Source organism: Ascaphus truei, chromosome 11 (assembly GCF_040206685.1).
Source record: "Ascaphus truei isolate aAscTru1 chromosome 11, aAscTru1.hap1, whole genome shotgun sequence".
In the NCBI taxonomy this organism is placed as follows: Eukaryota; Metazoa; Chordata; class Amphibia; order Anura; family Ascaphidae; genus Ascaphus; species Ascaphus truei.
The window spans coordinates 37,762,771-37,781,220 of NC_134493.1; the positions used below are offsets into that span (position 1 = coordinate 37,762,771).

General features: G+C 50.6%; 1 protein-coding gene across 2 annotated transcripts; it reads left to right on the top strand.

Annotated features, from left to right (window-relative positions):
* The first annotated feature begins 1,941 nt into the window (after nt 1-1,941).
* Nucleotides 1,942-18,118, top strand: BRICD5 (BRICHOS domain containing 5). Of its 2 annotated transcripts, none has more exons than XM_075565693.1 (6): nt 1,942-2,505; nt 5,886-6,026; nt 8,859-8,999; nt 10,206-10,313; nt 14,260-14,413; nt 17,591-18,118. In XM_075565693.1, the coding sequence occupies exons 1-6, from the start codon at nt 2,482-2,484 to the stop codon at nt 17,683-17,685; spliced, it is 663 nt and encodes a 220-aa protein (XP_075421808.1). In that variant the 5' UTR covers nt 1,942-2,481; the 3' UTR covers nt 17,686-18,118. The 2 variants fall into 2 exon arrangements, with proteins under 2 accessions (XP_075421808.1, XP_075421807.1); XM_075565692.1 differs by having other exon boundaries at nt 1,948-2,505; nt 8,847-8,999.
* The last annotated feature ends 332 nt before the right edge of the window (nt 18,119-18,450 follow it).

Consider the following 18,450-nt stretch of genomic DNA (forward strand, 5'->3'; position numbering starts at 1 on the left):
ACTTGGCTATTCGTGTTTTTTTTTTGTTCCCACGAGGGGGATTGGATCCACATGTTGAAGATAGCTTTGGGCAATAACTGTGGCTCCCCAGGTATCCCCAGTGTGATTCCTGAATTTTAATCCATGATGTAAAGATGCAAGACTTTGTTCCAGCACAGCAGCAACCAGTCCAGGAGTGAAGGGGTTAATAACATAACCACATGACTTTTAAACCAAGGTTGCATTTCTGTTGCTTGCAAGCAAAGGACAATTTATTTTGTTCCAAGGACAATGTATTTCGTTCCCTTATCCCAGTAAGTGTTGTTTTAAGTGTATTCTGCAGATGTCGTGTGTTTGTCTATTAAAGAAATAAAGCACAATTTATTTTGCATCTTGTTCTGTTCAATCAAGTACCCAGAAATATAAATGTATTGATAAAGTTGGTGTTATCGTGACAGGGAGAGGTGATTACACTGGGGTGCAGGGCAGAGTGAGGCTTGAAGCTCGAATATCTCTAAGAAGAAGAATATTCTCTATGTAGCTACTCAGAACATGGGGAGGGGAGACTGCAGACGTGGATACTCGGGACCACAACTGGAAATATAAACAATAAGTGGCCTCACCCCTATTCAATATGGTGCTGGATGCCCACATAACCATGCAGTGTCTTCTATTCACTTGAACAGAACTCAATGTATTAACTGAGTGGCTCGCTTCTATTGAATAAGGGGGCTTGTTTCTACTGATCGTACATGTGTATACAGCTCAACACCCTTCTGTTCCTTCAAACTGGTCTGTTACAAGGTTTGACAGTTTAAAAATATCCAGATATCTTGATATAAAGTTATATTTATTTGACATGGAAAGTTTTTTCTATGTAAAACAAATATTTAATTTATATCAAGATATCATCCTGGAGATTCTTCAACTCTCATCAACTTGAGACCGCTGTGTCCGGTAACCCCTTCCCTCTACTTTGCTTAAAAGAATACCCTTTCCTTGTTCATGTTGAGATCATCAGATACGATAACCCAAATGCCCCTTTCCTTCTTTGGTGCATGTTTTCTTCACCGTGTGTTCAGGTGTTTGACTGCACCTTTTGAGCGCTGAGTTTTAATTGTCCCAGTCTTGCCCAGTTCTCCGCCAGGCCTCCCCATTCCTCACGTAGGCTGCACATTGGCAAGCCTTTCACGTCAGGACAATGACATGGATCGCTTCTCGTCCCAACCAGAAACTGGTTTTAAAGCGGGTGGAGGCAGGACGGGTTGCATTGCTAGCTCCTGGAGACCCTGCTCAGGGAAGGGACTCGTTGCACCTGCAGTCTGTATCGGGGAAATAAAGATACCATCAATCTCTGCATTACATCTATCTGACGCATGCGTGTTTAGAGCTGGCAGCAGTGGTCGATTTGTGCAATGGTACCCTAGGGAAGGGGTGCTAAACTCCAGTCCTCAAGGCCCCACTCCCCAACAGGTCAGGTTTTAAGGATATCAGGTGACTCAATCAGTAGCTCACTCAAAGGCTGAGCCACTGATTTGAGTAATCTGCTGAAGCAGGCATACCCTTGAAACCTGCCCTATTGGGGTGTCTTGAGGACGAGTTGAGTACACACACCCAGGGTACCAATACTTTATTTACACACTTGCATTTCTACTATCCTCATAAAGAAAATTGCATTTCTATATTTACGGTATATATAAAATGTTTTACCAGGAAGTAATACATTGAGAGTTACCTCTAGTTTCAAGTCTGTCCTGGGCACAGAGTTATGGTGAGAATACATGGTTACATTAAATGCACGCCGGTTATACATTATATTTACAGAGATTTCATGGACTGTTAAGAGATAAAATACATATATATATTATGGGTTTATGTAACAGTTACAGACAAGATTAAAATGTGAGACGGCTGAAGTCTGGAAAGAACTTAAATTGAAGGTCGTTTTGAGAGTCTCTGCTATATTGTTCCAGTTTGTGGGATCTTCTTTTCTGTTCTTGGTGAATAACTATTATTATGATTTTTTAGCTTTCCCCCTGTTCCCCAGTGTGTTATAAATGTAGGATTTTTTTTTTCTATCCGATACAGTACCACTATTTATTAGTTAAAGCCACAGACTTTCAGTGCACGCTAGGTTTCCTTGGGGATTTGCTGAAGCAGGAGAATTGATGCCCTTGGCTGCCTCCCCGACTGCGGGGAAGTGACAACGCTCTTGTTCTCCCCCCAGTACAAAGCCCGGCTCTGTGTTTCCGTTTCGCTGGTTCCAGGTTGGTGGGGCTGAAATGTTCCCAGACACGCACGTTTTCTCATCACAGCCCCTGCGATTGTTACATTCCTGCAGATTGGGTTTCTTGGCTCACGTGGCCGGGCGCTGGGGAAGGTGGCTCCAGAGGTGCCCGCGCTCGGAGTGCTGATGGACGCGCCCTTCGTCCCGCGCTGCCCACGGAACAGGCAGAGTGTGCGCATTGTGAGGACTTGCAGAGGCTGGGACCGCAGCGCAGTATGGAGGGGTGCAGCGAGCCAACGGTAAGAGACCTGCGATCTGCCGCTGGTTACTTCCCAACACAGACTCTCCATCCTTCAGTTTCTCTAGTCCAGAGATGCTAACTCCAGTCCTCAAGTGCTACCAACAGGTCAGGTTTTCAGGATATCTCTGCTTCAGCACAGATGGCTCGATCAGTGGCGCAGTCTTCGACTGAGCCTCCTGTGCTGAAGCAGGGATATCCTGAAAACCTGACCTGTTGAGGACTGGAGTCGGCCATCCCTGCTCTAGTCCGATGTACGGAGAATGAACAGGCTCAATGTCGGGTAGTTGGGGCAGGAGAAGCTCAGCAGTAATGTATCTGCTGTTGAACCCCGTGGTTTGAATCTCAGTGTCGGTTTTCCTTGTGACCTTGGGTAAGTCCCTTTTTATCGCCCTGTGCCTCAGTTACCAACATGTAAGCTCTACGGGACAGGGAGTCATTGTGCCTGCAAAATTCTATGTACAGCTCTGCGTACACTGTCAGCTTTATAAAGGGGGAAGACAACAATACTGAGTAGGACAGGGGCGGCCAACTCCAGTCTTCATAGGCCACCAACAGGTCAGGTTTTGCAGGATATATCGACTTCAGCACAGGTGGTGCAGTTTTCGACTGAGCCATTGATTGAGCCACCTTTGCTGAAGCAGGGCATCCTGAAAACCTGACCTGTTGACGGCCCTTGAGTGCTGGAGATGGCCACCGCTGGAGTAGGACCACACACTTCGAGTTGTCCACAGTTAGAAAATGAAGACCCAAAAATATTGGAGGACCAACTAAATGATTTGTGCAGCGTCAACCCCCCAGAAACGAGATGAGAAGGTGCCCATGGGATATGGCAGGTCTGTGCTAGGACATGGCAGGTCTGTGCAAGGATCTATGCTGGGACATGGCAGGTCTGTGCTGGGACATGGCAGGTGTGTGCTGGGACATGGCAGGTGTGTGCTGGGACATGGCAGGTCTGTGCTGGGACATGGCAGGTCTGTGCTGGGACATGGCAGGTGTGTGCTGGGACATGGCAGGTCTGTGCTGGGACATGGCAGGTCTGTGCTGGGACATGGCAGGTCTGTGCTGGGACATGGCAGGTCTGTGCTGGGACATGGCAGGTCTGTGCTGGGACATGGCAGGTGTGTGCTGGGACATGGCAGGTCTGTGCTGGGACATGGCAGGTCTGTGCTGGGACATGGCAGGTCTGTGCTGGGACATGGCAGGTCTGTGCTGGGACATGGCAGGATCTGTGCTGGGACATGGCAGGTGTGTGCTGGGACATGGCAGGTGTGTGCTGGGACATGGCAGGTCTGTGCTGGGACATGGCAGGTCTGTGCTGGGACATGGCAGGTCTGTGCTGGGACATGGCAGGTGTGTGCTGGGACATGGCAGGTCTGTGCTGGGACATGGCAGGTCTGTGCTGGGACATGGCAGGTCTGTGCTGGGACATGGCAGGTCTGTGCTGGGACATGGCAGGATCTGTGCTGGGACATGGCAGGTGTGTGCTGGGACATGGCAGGTGTGTGCTGGGACATGGCAGGTCTGTGCTGGGACATGGCAGGTCTGTGCTGGGACATGGCAGGTCTGTGCTGGGACATGGCAGGTCTGTGCTGGGACATGGCAGGTCTGTGCTGGGACATGGCAGGTCTGTGCTGGGACATGGCAGGTCTGTGCTGGGACATGGCAGGTCTGTGCTGGGACATGGCAGGATCTGTGCTGGGACATGGCAGGTGTGTGCTGGGACATGGCAGGTGTGTGCTGGGACATGGCAGGTGTGTGCTGGGACATGGCAGGTGTGTGCTGGGACATGGCAGGTGTGTGCTGGGACATGGCAGTTGTGTGCTGGGACATGGCAGGTGTGTGCTGGGACATGGCAGGTCTGTGCTGGGATCTGTGCACTAGGCACACTTTCACTTTAAGTTCTGTTTTCAGAAGCAGCTTTGTGAGGGGGAAGTGCACAGAGACTAGTCCTGTTTGTCACATGGATAATCTACGATCAAGAGGGTAACATAAACATGGCAGGAAATCTTCACGTCCTGGGATTAAGGCTTCGCCCCTCTGACAGCGAAGGTTTTGTGTGTAGATGTCCCCTGTGAGATCCTTCTGTGCACCAGCCAAATTGATGCATACTTAATTATATAATTTTGGTATAAAGCTCTATTTTCTGGTTGCTTGTGCTAGAATTTTTAGTTATGTTTTTCATGTTCATTGGATATTAAACACTTTGTGCAGTTACGACTTGGATCAGGGGTGCGCTTACTGGGAAGTGCCCAGGGCGTGCAGGATTTTTCAGGGGTGGGCGGGCGGTTGCAGAGGCCCCGCGCTCTTACCCCAAGCCATTTAAATGAAATGCGGGGGGGGATCGCGTGAGGCCTCTGCAACTCCCTTTCCTTGTCTTCGGCGACGCATCGCCATGGCACCGCGGCGTAAAATGACACGGTTGGGGTCACGTGACCCCGCCGCGATATTTGATGCCGAGGAGAAGGTAAGGAGGTGGGTGCGAGCAGGGGTGGAGAGCAGGCAGGGGGGCGCAGACTGAAAAGTTTGCGCACTCCTAACTTAGATTGTAAGCTCTTCGGGGCAGAGACTCCCTTTCCTGTTTTGTCTGAAGCGCTTATTCCCATTGTATTATATTATTATGTGACGTGCATGGTACAGCGCTATATAAATAAAGATATACATACATTTTAGGTACAAATGCCGGGGAATAATAGCAGCAGGTGTCTGCTTACACACAGATATTTACAATATTGCTTACTCAGCATCATTTGTACTGTGTGCGCGCGACACAGCAACATTAGCACAAATAAAACCGCGTTCTACACGCATGTCAGCGATGTGTGCATGTTGGGTTTGGCTTGCTACGACAGCCTAAAGGAAGCCGCAAAGGTATCGGGAGATGAAGTCGCAGCTTCCTACGGGTGACCCGGGCGGCCATGTGTTTTTAGGTTTTCAAGCAAAAGACAAAAACGCACAAGTCAATTTTACCGGGAACAGTGGGGTCCCCAAAGAGGGTCACAGATTAACTCTGCGGGGGAGGGGCGGTACCAGGTACGGAAAAATAAAACGTATTTTTCAGGGAAGGAATTGCTGTTTTAACATGGGAAGTATCAGTTCTAGAAATCCATCGCGAATGCAATTATTACTACGGGAAGCATCAGGAGGGAGGCTCCGCACACTCATGCTGAAATAAAAGGGGGGGCAGGAGTACCCCCTCGCTCCCTGAGACCCACACCCCATGTATGCGGTGCAGTATTTTTGGGAGGGTGGGAATGGCTTGTGTCCGTTGCAGTTAGTGTACACAGTGCTTTGCTGGAATTGAGTTCTGATTGGGTTCCTGTGACCCCCTGCAGAACTGAGGTCCATCCTGTGCTCTGACTCCTGTTTATTTCCTCCCAGCCCCCCACAGACAGAAGACCACCCGAGCAATCCAAGGCTCCATCCCGGATCTTGTGGGGTTCCCTGGCCTGCGCTTTGCTCTTTGCCGTAGTTGGGATAAGTGTGGTCGGGATCCTGGGCTGGAAGGACAACAGAACCAAGGTGCTGAGTGTAATTATGTCGCCAGATAACACTTGGGGTGAGAGCCCAGTCTGGGGGACAAGCTGAAAGGTGCACAGAAACCGCACACCATTTAAGCATTATTAGCCTTATTTTCTGTGTCCGATTGTGAGCACATTCCCATGTCTCAGAGAGGTCTACAACCCTGATTTCCCTATTCCACTGCAGCCAGGGATTCTGGGTAATGACATGCAAATGAGCACTCACACTGTCACTTTCTTGCTTCTCATGCATTTTAACATGGACTCCTATAAGCTTATTACACAGCTTTTCAGCACAGCCTGGGTTACAGAAGTGCAGAGCCAGTAAACATACTCACAGACAGCTATTTTTGACCTTTTGGCTCTCATCGGTGTCACGTTGGTTACTGGCTTTGCAACGTGAAGCTGGAATAGGTTCCAACCACACGTTAAATAAGTTCTGTGGGTAATAAAGTGACAAAAAGCCTCCACCGTACAGCAAATAAAAATACCCCTTGTGAGCACGACAGGTCTGCAACCCTGCCCTTCCCCATTATCTCTTAGCATACGTGTCTGACCTGCCTGAGATATGTGAATGTGCTCATTTGTATTTGCTGTACACTGTACAGTGAAGGGTTTTTGCCAGTGGCGTAAGTACAATTTTTGGGGCCTCATCCAAAAAAAATTTATAGGCCCCCTCTGTCACTCTTCCCCCCCCCCCTCCTCTCTAACTCTCTCCACTCCTCCTCTAACACTCCCCTCTAACACACTCTCCCCTCCTACCGCTCTCGGTTACACTTTACAACGAATGACATATCCAACGCTTTACCATGCAACCCTATGGGCCGTTTTTCCACGCCGGAATGAGTAATCCGACGCCGGAAAGCGTTATCCGACGCTCACCGCCACTGATTAACATGGGACTCACTTTATAACGGTTTCACTATCCGACGCTACTTCCAGAACGGTTCCGTTGGATAACCCAGGACTGCCTGTAGTGTAGTTACGCCCCTGGGTTTTGTCACTTTTTTTTACTCGCCATCATTTATTTAATCTGTTTCCAATTAGAAGTCATGAAATGAGCATTTCCTTACACAGAGCACATTCCTAATTCTGTGTCCCCTATTTAATATCATACACAGGGTAAATAGTGGTTAAGGATGCACTAATCTCATTGCAGTCATATTAAAAAGGTGATGAATTGATCAGCAGATATGAGTGACATACAGCGGCAGAGAAATGACAGGAGAGACTCACTGTAGACAGCATATAAAAGGATTGTAAGATCCCATTCTATCCTGTAAGAACGCACCTTTGAAATGCAGAGATTGTTGGGGTAAGAAGCGCTGCCATTGCATCCATTCCTTCCTGTAACCAGTACAATGGCTGTTTGATTGGACGGGGAGGAGGTGAGTGAGGGCTGTGTCCCCTAAACGTCCTTCACATCAGCCGCTGACTTCTGGCATGAAGTGACTTGGCTTCGAATTAAAGTTCCGTCTGCAGAAGTTGGCAAGAGGCGCATCTCGGAGCCAGAGGCATGTCATCCTGCAGCAATGGCTCACAGGGACGGCTGTTACTTCAGCTTCTGCTGTAATCTCCAAGTAGCAGAGGGTAACAGTAGTAACGATATAACACAGTGCCAAACAATCTGAGAGTCCCCATCATCATCATCATCTTATCCGTTCAGTCGAGTACGACTCTGAGGCACCAAAATGTTGGATGAAAGAATAAAGATATGTCCTTTGGCAACACTGTAAGGATCACGGGGTGTGCATGCTTAATTACTAACCCGTTGTAGCGATGTATGAGGAGTGCCGACCCGTCTAAAATATAGTTACTGAAACTTTAATGTCTAAGGCCGCGGACATGGTAAATACTGCGCTGAGCCAGCACACTTACCTCCTGCATCTGGTATGTGTGTGGCTTTAGCGGGCGCGTGCGGAGGCGTGTGCGGGCGCGTGCTGAATTGCAGTCGACATATTAATTTAAGTTTTCGCGCATACAGGAGCAGAGGGCCAGTCACGTGACCGCAAACAGCCAATGGAAACAAGGGACTAGCCCCGCCTCCGCCCCACCTCCCAAGCGCGCACGCTGCCTCGCCTGACAGGACGCAAAAAAGCTCCTGCTTGAGCAGGCGGGGCTGAGGAGCGCGACTGGTATTACCATGTCCGCGGCCTTAGATTAGCAAATCCCAAAGTCCCATCTCTTTCGTCAGAGTATGGATTATCCAAGGGGTACTCAACTCCAGCCCTCAGCCCCCCCCCCCCCCAACATGTCAGGTTTTAAGGCTATCCCAGCTTCAGCACAGGTAACTCAATCAGTCCCTGCTTCAGCACAGCTGGCTCAATCACTGGCTCAGTCGACTGAGCCACTGATTGAGCCATCTGTGCTGAAGCAGAGGCTGATTGAGCCACCTGTGCTGAAACAGGGATATCCTGAAAACCTGACCTGTTGGGGGATCCTGAGGACTGAAGTAGAAAAGCCCTGAATTAACCCTTTCCTGCCCGGCGGGGCCTGCTTTGCAGTGCATTGTAGGCAGTAAAGGGGTCGGCAACACATTATTATTTACACCGTCGGCCCCACAAATTATTGTACAGTTTGAAGGTTGATGTAAAAACATTTTGCGTAAGGTCTCTTAACCCTTCCACTGCCAGAGGGGCCAGCAACACCTTGGCTCTCTGCCCCCTCCAGCGGTGAAAGGGTTAATCGCGTCCCTATCGTAACAGGTACGTTTCCCACTGAACGATGGCGCCAGTAAATCAGTTTGCGTTTTGGACCACACAATGACCCGTTCTCTGTGCTTTTCCATCCGGGCCTCATTCATCTGGTCTTTTATGTCCAGCCGGTTTTGCAGGTTGTCCGTCTGACCTACAAGACCCCGCAAGGCTCCACCCTGAACCAGTCTGCAGTTACCGACAGGAGGAGAAGTACCATAACCTACCGCGTCACCTCCTCCAGGAACCAGACCTCCGTGGTGCTATTCGACAGTAAACATGTGAGTGCGGAATGGGACGTGGGGACACATGAAAGGGGCCACAGGTTGGGTTGCTAGGTGTCCAGTATTGAACCGGACTGTCCTGTATTTGGACACTGTTCAGTAAAACATTAAAGGTAATACTGGAGATGTATGTATATACCGGTATTACCTCTCTGAGCGTGTATGTGTATACCGGTATTACCTCTCTGGGCGTGTATGTGTATACCGGTATTACCTCTCTGGACATGTATGTATATACCGGTATTACCTCTCTGGATATAGTGACCTGACCGTTTTGGAGGGCCGCGGGAAAACCCAGAGCAGGGCTGCTGCTAGGGGACTGGGCAGCTGCCTTCATCCTGATTGGCTGCATTACCCAGCAGCAGCCAATCAGGAGGAGGTGTCAGGAGCCTGGGGGTGGGGCCAAGGAGAGGAGGAAACAGCATAGAGCAGAGAGAGGTGAGGGTGTGCGTGAGTGCTTAGAGCGTGTTGCACCGTTCACTATTGTGTCCAATATTTTTGGAGAAGCCACCTGGCAACCCAAGCCACAGACGGCTCAGAAGCCACCAGAAGGGAAGTTTGGGGTAATCGGGATCCAGACCACCAGACTGATGATACTGTGTTGAGCTTTGGAGAAGTGAACTACAAATCCCAGAATGCATTGAGCACAGAGATAATGCACTTCAAATCCCGGAATGCATTTAAGTGGCTGGAAGTTAATGCTTTCTTAACTATGTGTTAACAATGGACCAGTAAGATTTGTGGACAAGTATCCACACAGACCACATCCTGAAATGGAATTCTTCATAAAAAGAAGTATTAGGAACGATGGAACGCATGGGGTGGCTGACCACTTGGCTCGGCTAATCCTATCTTGATATTTTGTTGAACCCTTAGAAACATGTAGCGGGGAAGGGATCTCCTAAAATTCCAAACGTGCATTGGGATGGGGAAACCTTCATCAGGGGGAAAGTAGATCACGGAGTAACCTAGGGAGACAAATGGGAGGTGAGCAGCACACACCACACCCTGTTCCTGACAAGTGATCACCCTATTCTAAAGCTGGGCCCCTATCGGGTCTAGGTGCTGGATGGTAACAATTTCTGGGCTTTTAATATAATAATGTTACTCTGATAACGCCCCTGCAGCTCAGACAGACCTCATTGGCGAGATATCCATGCTTCCTCCTGTGTCAGCCTCCCCTGACTGCTCTCTCTCCTGCAGAGTCTGGTTTGCTACAGGGCCGCTGGGGAGCGATCCTGCTTCCTGCGCAGAATGGAGCCCCGGGACCTGGAAAACATCCAGTCCATTGGGAATGGATCAGAACCCAAGGTGAGACGCATGCGCACGGAGATAGTCACCCCTGTGCTGTCCAAAAGCTCATAGTGCCTTGCAATCCCGACACTGAATGGGTTAAAGACAAAAACACAGCTGCATGTTCTGGGGTCTTAATCATCACACACGGCTTAAAGGAACAGCCCCCCCCAGAAGCCTGCGCAAGTGTAACTCTGATAATGTTAGTATCGTGCTCCCTGAGAACGTGCTGCTCTTTCTTTACAATTTCTTTTTAGGGTTAAAATAAATAAATCATGATTTTCTTCATCTCTAGCATCTGGGGTTACCATGGTAACCTTTAGCCTGCCCTGGGGAGAGCTCCATTTTATCCTCCCGGGCACTAAACCTTTTAAACGCTTCTCTCTCCTGAATGGGTTTAAAAAAAATAAAAAACGAAATAAAAGCGATGTTGGAAAAGGGAAGAGGGTCTTTAAGTAAAAATGCAGAGAAGTCGATCAGAGCGAACCGCTGCGGAGATGCAAATGAACAGGCCACGTCTCACTTTTTGCTTCCTCCCTTTTTAATGGGCCTCCCTGATCATTCATCTTCCCGGTTACAGAAACGTGTCTGTCTGTCTCTTCCTATTCATATGCAATGCAATCTTCTGGAAGCAGGGTTTGAATAGATTGCCCCATCATTGGGCCATATTGTATACATACACCAAAGTGACCATTCAGGTCGGCCCACAATCCCCATTGATTTTGGCCACGTTGGTGTATGTAGATTTAGGGAAAGTATAACTGCTTATATCAGAGCATGTTACCATTGTTTTCATATAAGAAACCGAGTCCCGGTCTGTGCGTAAGTCGCTCTCTCTGCCTGCGTCCCGTTTTAGTACAAATCAAATGTTTTTAGACTTTTTAGTACAGGGGCGGCCAACTCCAGTCCTCAAGGGCCACCAACAGGTCAGGTTTTAAGCATATCCCTGCTTCAGCACAGGTGGCTCAGTCAATGGCCAACTCCTGTTCTCAGGGGCCACCAACAGGTTAGGTTTTCAGGATATCCCTGCTTCAGCACAGGTGGCACAGTCGGGGGCCCTTGAGGGTGGCCCCCTGATTTAGTAGCTAATCTTAGTGATAAGACTGAGCTAAAATACAGACTGAGCTAAGCTGTCTTCTGTGACACTGCCGCCACGTCGCGTCCCTGGAGGGTTAACGTGGCAGGGGTTCGCATTAGGACCCCCCTGGACCTAACGCATTCCCGCCCCCTGGACCTAATGCATTCCCGCCCCCTGGACCTAACGCATTCCCGCCCCCTGGACCTAACGCATTCCCGCCCCCTGGACCTAACGCATTCCCGCCCCCTGGACCTAACGCATTCCCTCCCCTGGACCTAACGCATCCCCCCCCTGGACCTAACGCACCCCCCCCCCTGGACCTAACGCATTCCCCCGCCTGGACCTAACGCACCCCCCCCTGGACCTAACGCATTCCCCCCCTGGACCTAACGCATTCCCCCCCTGGACCTAACGCATTCCCCCCCCTGGACCTAACGCATCCCCCCCCCTGGACCTAACGCATTCCCGCCCCCTGGACCTAACGCATCCCCCCCCTGGACCTAACGCATCCCCCCCCTGGACCTAACGCACCCCCCCCCTGGACCTAACGCACCCCCCCCCCCTGGACCTAACGCACCCCCCCCCTGGACCTAACGCATTCCCCCCCCCTGGACCTAACGCATTCCCGCCCCCTGGACCTAACGCATCCCCCCCCTGGACCTAACGCATCCCCCACCTGGACCTAACGCATTCCCCCCCCTGGACCTAACGCATTCCCCCCCCTGGACCTAATGCACCCCCCCCCTGGACCTAACGCATCCCCCCCCTGGACCTAACGCATCCCCCCCCTGGACCTAACGCATTCCCCCCCTGGACCTAACGCATTCCCCCCCTGGACCTAACGCATTGCCCCCCCCCGGACCTAACGCACCCCCCCCCCCTGGACCTAACGCATCCCCCCCCTGGACCTAACGCATTTCCCCCCCCTGGACCTAACGCATTCCCCCCCTGGACCTAATGCATTCCCCCCCCTGGACCTAACGCATTCCCCCCCCTGGACCTAACGCATTCCCCCCCCTGGACCTAACGCATTCCCCCCCCTGGACCTAACGCATTCCCTCCCCTGGACCTAACGCATTCCCTCCCCTGGACCTAACGCATTCCCCCCCCTGGACCTAACGCATTCCCCCCCCCTGGACCTAACGCATTCCCCCCCCCTGGACCTAACGCATTCCCCCCCCCCTCCCCGGACCTAACGCATTCCCCCCCCCTCCCCGGACCTAACGCATTCCCCCCCCCCTCCCTGGACCTAACGCATTCCCCCCCCCGGAACTAACGCATCCCCCCCCCCCCGGAACTAACGCATTCCCCCCTCCCCCCCGGGCCTAACGCATTCCCCCCTCCCCCCGGGCCTAACGCATTGCCCCCCCCCCCTCCCCGGACCTAACGCATTGCCCCCCCCCCCTCCCCGGACCTAACGCATTCCCCCCCCCCTCCCCGGACCTAACGCATTCCCCCCCCCCGGAACTAACACCCCCCCCCCCCTGAACTAACGCATTTCTCCCCCCCCGGAACTAACGCATCCCCCCCCGGACCTAACGCATTTCCCCCCCCTGGACCTAACGCAGTCCCCCCCCCCATTCTCTCTTACTATTCCTTCTGGTAAAGGCTACTTCCGTGGATCTGACGTTGGGGAACAAAGATTGTGTTGTTAACGAGCCTCTGGGTAACGATCTGTGACTTCCCCAACCCCCGCTTCAGCGTATTCATGGATTTAATAACCAGGGGGGTTTCATTACAGAACAGTCTCTGAACACCACACAAGGGCAACTGAAGTATACATGTACACCTCCTAAATCACATGCATGCGTGCGAACCCTCGCTCTGCGGGAGGAGCCAGGAATGCATTGTTATGTAGGTATCTAGCACTAGAAGTGACTGATTTTTCTTCATCCAGTTTAACACCTTCATTGCCAGAGGGGCCTGCCATGTATTGCCAGGCACTGAGGGGTTAATACCCATTGCCGGCTCTGTGGGACTTTTTGAAGGTGCTTATCTCGCTGTTCCTAAAGTGTGAATCAATTTGGGGCAGATCCACATGGCTCCGGGAAGTGACTTAACGAGCATCTCCAAAGGCCAGTACGGCTGCCTGGTTTTCTCCCGGAACAGCATTGCGTTAACGGCCGTTAGTGATAATTCTATGCAAGAGTCGTTCTCCCTAACAATGCATATCCGCCAAAGTCCGTTAAGGGTAAGGCTGCGGCCACGCTAGCGCTGAGCGCGCGGTGCTTGCCGCTTTTACTTGCTTGGCTCTTGAGTAAACAAAAAAAATTAACTTTCAAGCGCGCTCAACTTGCCCGCAATGCCTCCCCGTGCGCGCTTGCGAAACAGCCAGGACACCCGGCGCTCATGCTTAGAGATTTGGTGACATCACCGCTCTCAAGCTTGAGCGCGCTCAGCGCCAGCGGGGGAGCAGCCTTAGGCTGAGTCCATAGAGACTTCAGCTGTGCGGAGGCGCGCGGAGGCTGAGGGAAAGCGGGTGCTTTCCCTGGCCTTGGACCGCGTGCCGTCTGGGGGCGTGTCAGGGGGGGGGGGGGGGTTGTGACGTCACGGAGCTGGTTCGCCCTCATTGGGCGAACCGCTCACGTGACCGGCCCTGCGCTCCGGCGAGCTCAGAAACTAAAGATTTGTTAAGACACACAGTTATGCGTGAGTTAACTAACATTGCGGGTTATCCCTCTCCTTTTTATTTTTAATACTTTAAACACCTACAGTATTTCAGGGTCTGCTGAAGCAGGGATATCCCTAATACCTGGCCTGTTGGTGGCCCTTGAGGACTGGAGTTGGCTGCCCCTGCTTTATAACATCCTGGGTTGCTAGCTTCCCTATGCAGCGAGTTAGATGTGAGCTCCGGTGTCTGCTGACCCGTGTGCTTGTTCAACACAGGATGAGGGGCTCCTTCCACAGAACAACAGAACCCGTTACTACCGGGAGTTCCTGGGGGTCCTGGGAGGTCGGAGAGTGAACCCAGGGCTTGTGGGGGAGCCTGTGCAGACCCTATGTGACCAGCTCCCTATATACTGGGTGAAGAAGAGCGAAGGTAAGATCTGCTGCCAACTTACACAGGGAGATGGACTTCTTTTGGCCTTCATCAGTAGGCGCAGCCAGCACCCACAAGGATGGCCACTACCTACATCTGGTTTTCACTAAAAACTTTTCTCTCGCTGATTTATCCATTTCCCCCTTTCCTTTCTCTGATCATCACCTAATCTCATTTTCTCTCTCTCGTTTCTCCCCTTCTCCATCTACCCCTCGATTCTGCAGAAACCTGCGCTCTATTAACCCACCTGCCTTTGATTCCACTTTACGCTCCTCCCTCTCCTCTCTCAGTTCTGCTCCAGATCCTGACAACCTGGTCAGGAACTACAACTCTGCCTTATCCTACTCTCTTGATTTACATGTCGCCCTCGCCCTTCTAACCCTAGACCCTGGCTAAATTCCCACACGCGCATGCTGCGCTCCTCCACTCGTTCCTCTGAACGCCTCTGGAGTCACACTCTCGCAGACTTCCTTCACTGCAAATTTATGCTATCCTGTTTCAACTCTGCCCTCTCTCAGGCTAAACAAACCTACTTTTCTTCACTAATCAACACGCACAAGTCTGACCCATGCCGAATCTTCTCTGTCTTTGACTCCCTACTCAGACCACCCTCTGCTGCCTGTGATTCTTCCTCCATCTCACCTCAGGACTTTGACGACTATTTTAAGGAAAAGGTGAAATCCAAAAGTCAGGACATCCCCCTCTGTTTCCTCCTCCCACCCTGCACATCTTCCTGACTCTCCTCCTGCATCCCTTGACTCTTTTTCTGCTGTCACAGAGGAGGATGTATCTTTGCTGATCTCCTCTTCTGCCTCTACCACCTGCCCTCTTGAACCCATTCCCTCCCATCTCCTAAAACCTCTTGCTCCTACTATAATCCCTACGCTCACACAGATTTTTAACTCCTCCCTCTACTTTGGTACCTTTCCCTCCTCCTTCAAACATGCAACAGTTATACCATTACTCAAAAACAGCAAGCTTGGCCCTACCTGTCTTTCTAGCTATCATCCTGCCTTTTGCCTCTAAACTCCTTGAACGTCTTGTATTCTCTCGCTTGCTCCATTTTCTCACCTCCTATTCTCTCCTAGACCCTCTACAATCTGGCTTTCGCACTGCTCACTCCACTGAAACAGCCCTCGCTAAAATAACTAATGACCTCCATGCTGCCAAAGACAGAGGACATTACTCGACCTCTCTGCAGCACTTGATACTGTGGACCACCCTCTTCTCATTCACAGTCTCCATATTCTTGGTATTCGTAACAAAGCTCTATCCTGGATCTCCTCTTACCTCTCCATTGTACTTTCAGTGTCTCTTTTGCTAACACCTCCTCCTCTATTGATCTCTCTGTGGGGGTACCACAGGGCTCTGTCCTGGGACCTCTTCTCTTTTCACACTCTCTATAGATGACCTAATCACCTCTCTTGGGTTCAAATATCACCTCTATGCTGATGACAAGCACATTTACTTTTCAACCCCTGACCTTACACCTGCTGTACAGACCAAAGTTTCTGAATGGCCTTTCGCTGACAAACTTAACATGGCACAAACAGAGCTCCTCATACTTCCTCCCAAACCTGGTCCTACTACCTTCTTCCACATTACTGTTGGAAGTACTATCATTCACCCAGGAGCACAAGCACGTTGCCTAGGGGTCACACTCGACCCCTCTCTCACATTCAAAAGGTAGCTAAAACCTGTCATTTTTTTCCTCCGCAATATTACAAAGATACGCCCTTTCCTCTGTTGCTCGACTGCTAAAACTCTGACACAGACCCTCATTCTCTCCTGTCTCGATTACTGTAACCTCCTGCTGTCCGGCCTTCCTGCCTCTCACCTGTCTCCCCTACAATCTATCCTAAACGCTGCTGCCAGAATCACTCTACTCTTTCATAAATCTGTCTCAGCGTCTCCCCTGCTGAAATCCCTCTCCTGGCTTCCTATCAAATCCTGTATCACACACTCAATTCTCCTCCTCACTATTAAAGCTTTATACTTTTCTGCTCCTCCTTACATCTCAGCCCTAATTTCTCGCTATGCACCATCCTGACTTTTGCGTTCCGCTAAAGGATGTCTTCTCTCTACCCCCTTTGTATCTAAAGTCCTCTCCCGCCTTAAACCTTTCTCACTGACGGCCCTACACCTCTGGAATGCCCTTCCCCTCAATATCTGACTAGCACCCTCTCTATCCACCTTTTAAGACCCACACTTGCTTAAAGAAGCATATGAGTAGCTCCATGGCTGATACTTTACACCTTATACATAAAGCTTGGCCCCTTGCAGACGCACTTACCAGAACACCCTCCTACTGTCTCTGTACATTCTTCATAACAACCAATTAGATTGTAAGCTCTTCGAAGCAGGGACTCCTTTTCCTAAATATTACTTTTATGTCTGAAGCACTTCTTCTCATGTGTTATTTGTATTACTTGTTATTTATATGATTGGCACATGTATTACTGCTGTGAAGCGCTATGTACATTAATGGCGCTATATACATACAAGTGACCGCACGTAAGGGTCACTCACCTCAACTAGCCTACACCGTGCTCCATATAGTTGCATGCAACACCGAAGGGGTTACACAAGACCGTATTGCTTTACAATTGCATTCAGGAGTCATTGATTACAGTCACACCTTGTGCATGAGGACAGAGATATAGTTAGGGAACATGGCATCCTAAGTGAGAAAGTGGTAGAGGAAGAGCTTGAAAACACACACACACACACACGGGCCACCAACAAGTCAGGGTTGAAGGATATCCCTGCTTCAGCACAGATGGCTCAATCAGTGGCTCAGTTGAAGATTGAGCTACCTGTGCTGAAGCATGGATATCCTTAAAACCGGGCCTGTGGGTGGCCCTTGAGGACTGCAGTTGCCCGTAATTAGCAAGTAATTAGCAAGTGTAGGTTTGTTATATTTCTCAATGAGTGGTTACAGACATAGTTACACAATATTTCCAGACCTCACAAATACACTGTTGCCCACATCCACTAAGCAGTCTTCTGGGATAGGGCACCTTTTACTGCTCATTCAAGTTAACCAGCTGCATGGTGTCTTAGGGCAGAACTGCTTAGTAAACATGGCCCTGTATCTTTTAACTGAATCAGCGACAGCCACTTGGGAAGAGACACACACACACACACACTTTAATCTGCTGTCTCCGGTGTGTGCAGGTCCAGCGAGGCAGCGTCTGATTTACCTGTGCATCGACATCTGTTTCCCCAGCAACATCTGCGTGTCTGTGTGTTTTTATTACCTGCCCGACTAACCCAACCCTGCACCGCCTGAGCACCCTGCGCTCCCCGTCAACGCCCTCTGCTCCGATGGTTACGCTGTGGCAGGTTGCACACAATTCATGATGATCACCCTAGGATTATATATATGTAACCTCTTTAGTGCGATACATATTGCAGGAACCCCAAGAAACAGCAGCACTGATGGGGTTAACAGGAGAAATAAGTTACTGCCCATGTTAGATATGGGCCTTAAAGCAAGACCATGGAGAACATAGCAAACCGATGCACAGGGGTATAAAACCTTTTTGCCCCTTTTCTACTGAAGGGGTTACCCCCCGGCACAGCTGGGCATGAAAGGGTGTCCGAATTCACAGGTCCAGGAGGAGAGGCAGGAAATAGTCTGTCCTTCCCCCAGTCTCACGGACGCCACGTTATATGCCTCTGCGGGAGATGTCAAATAAAACGTTTGCTGATGTCACTTGTGCTCAGTCTTTGCCTGTGTGTACGTTGCGTTTCTCCATGTGGGCGGCAGTCAGGGGGATGGTTGAAGTGGAGACAGATGGGACAGGGAGAGGAGCAGTTTGCATCAGTGCTGCTTCTAACCAACCTTTAATACCAGACGAACAGCCATGTATTCCTTTGATGGGTGAATCCTTTGCCAGAAGAGAGTTAAAATCAAGGTGTCCGCTGGCACGATGTTTAGTTACCCACGTCCTTTAGATCAGGGGTGGCCAGCTCCAGTCCCCAAGGGCCACCAACAGGTGTGGTTTCCAGGAAATCCCTGCTGAAGACCTGAG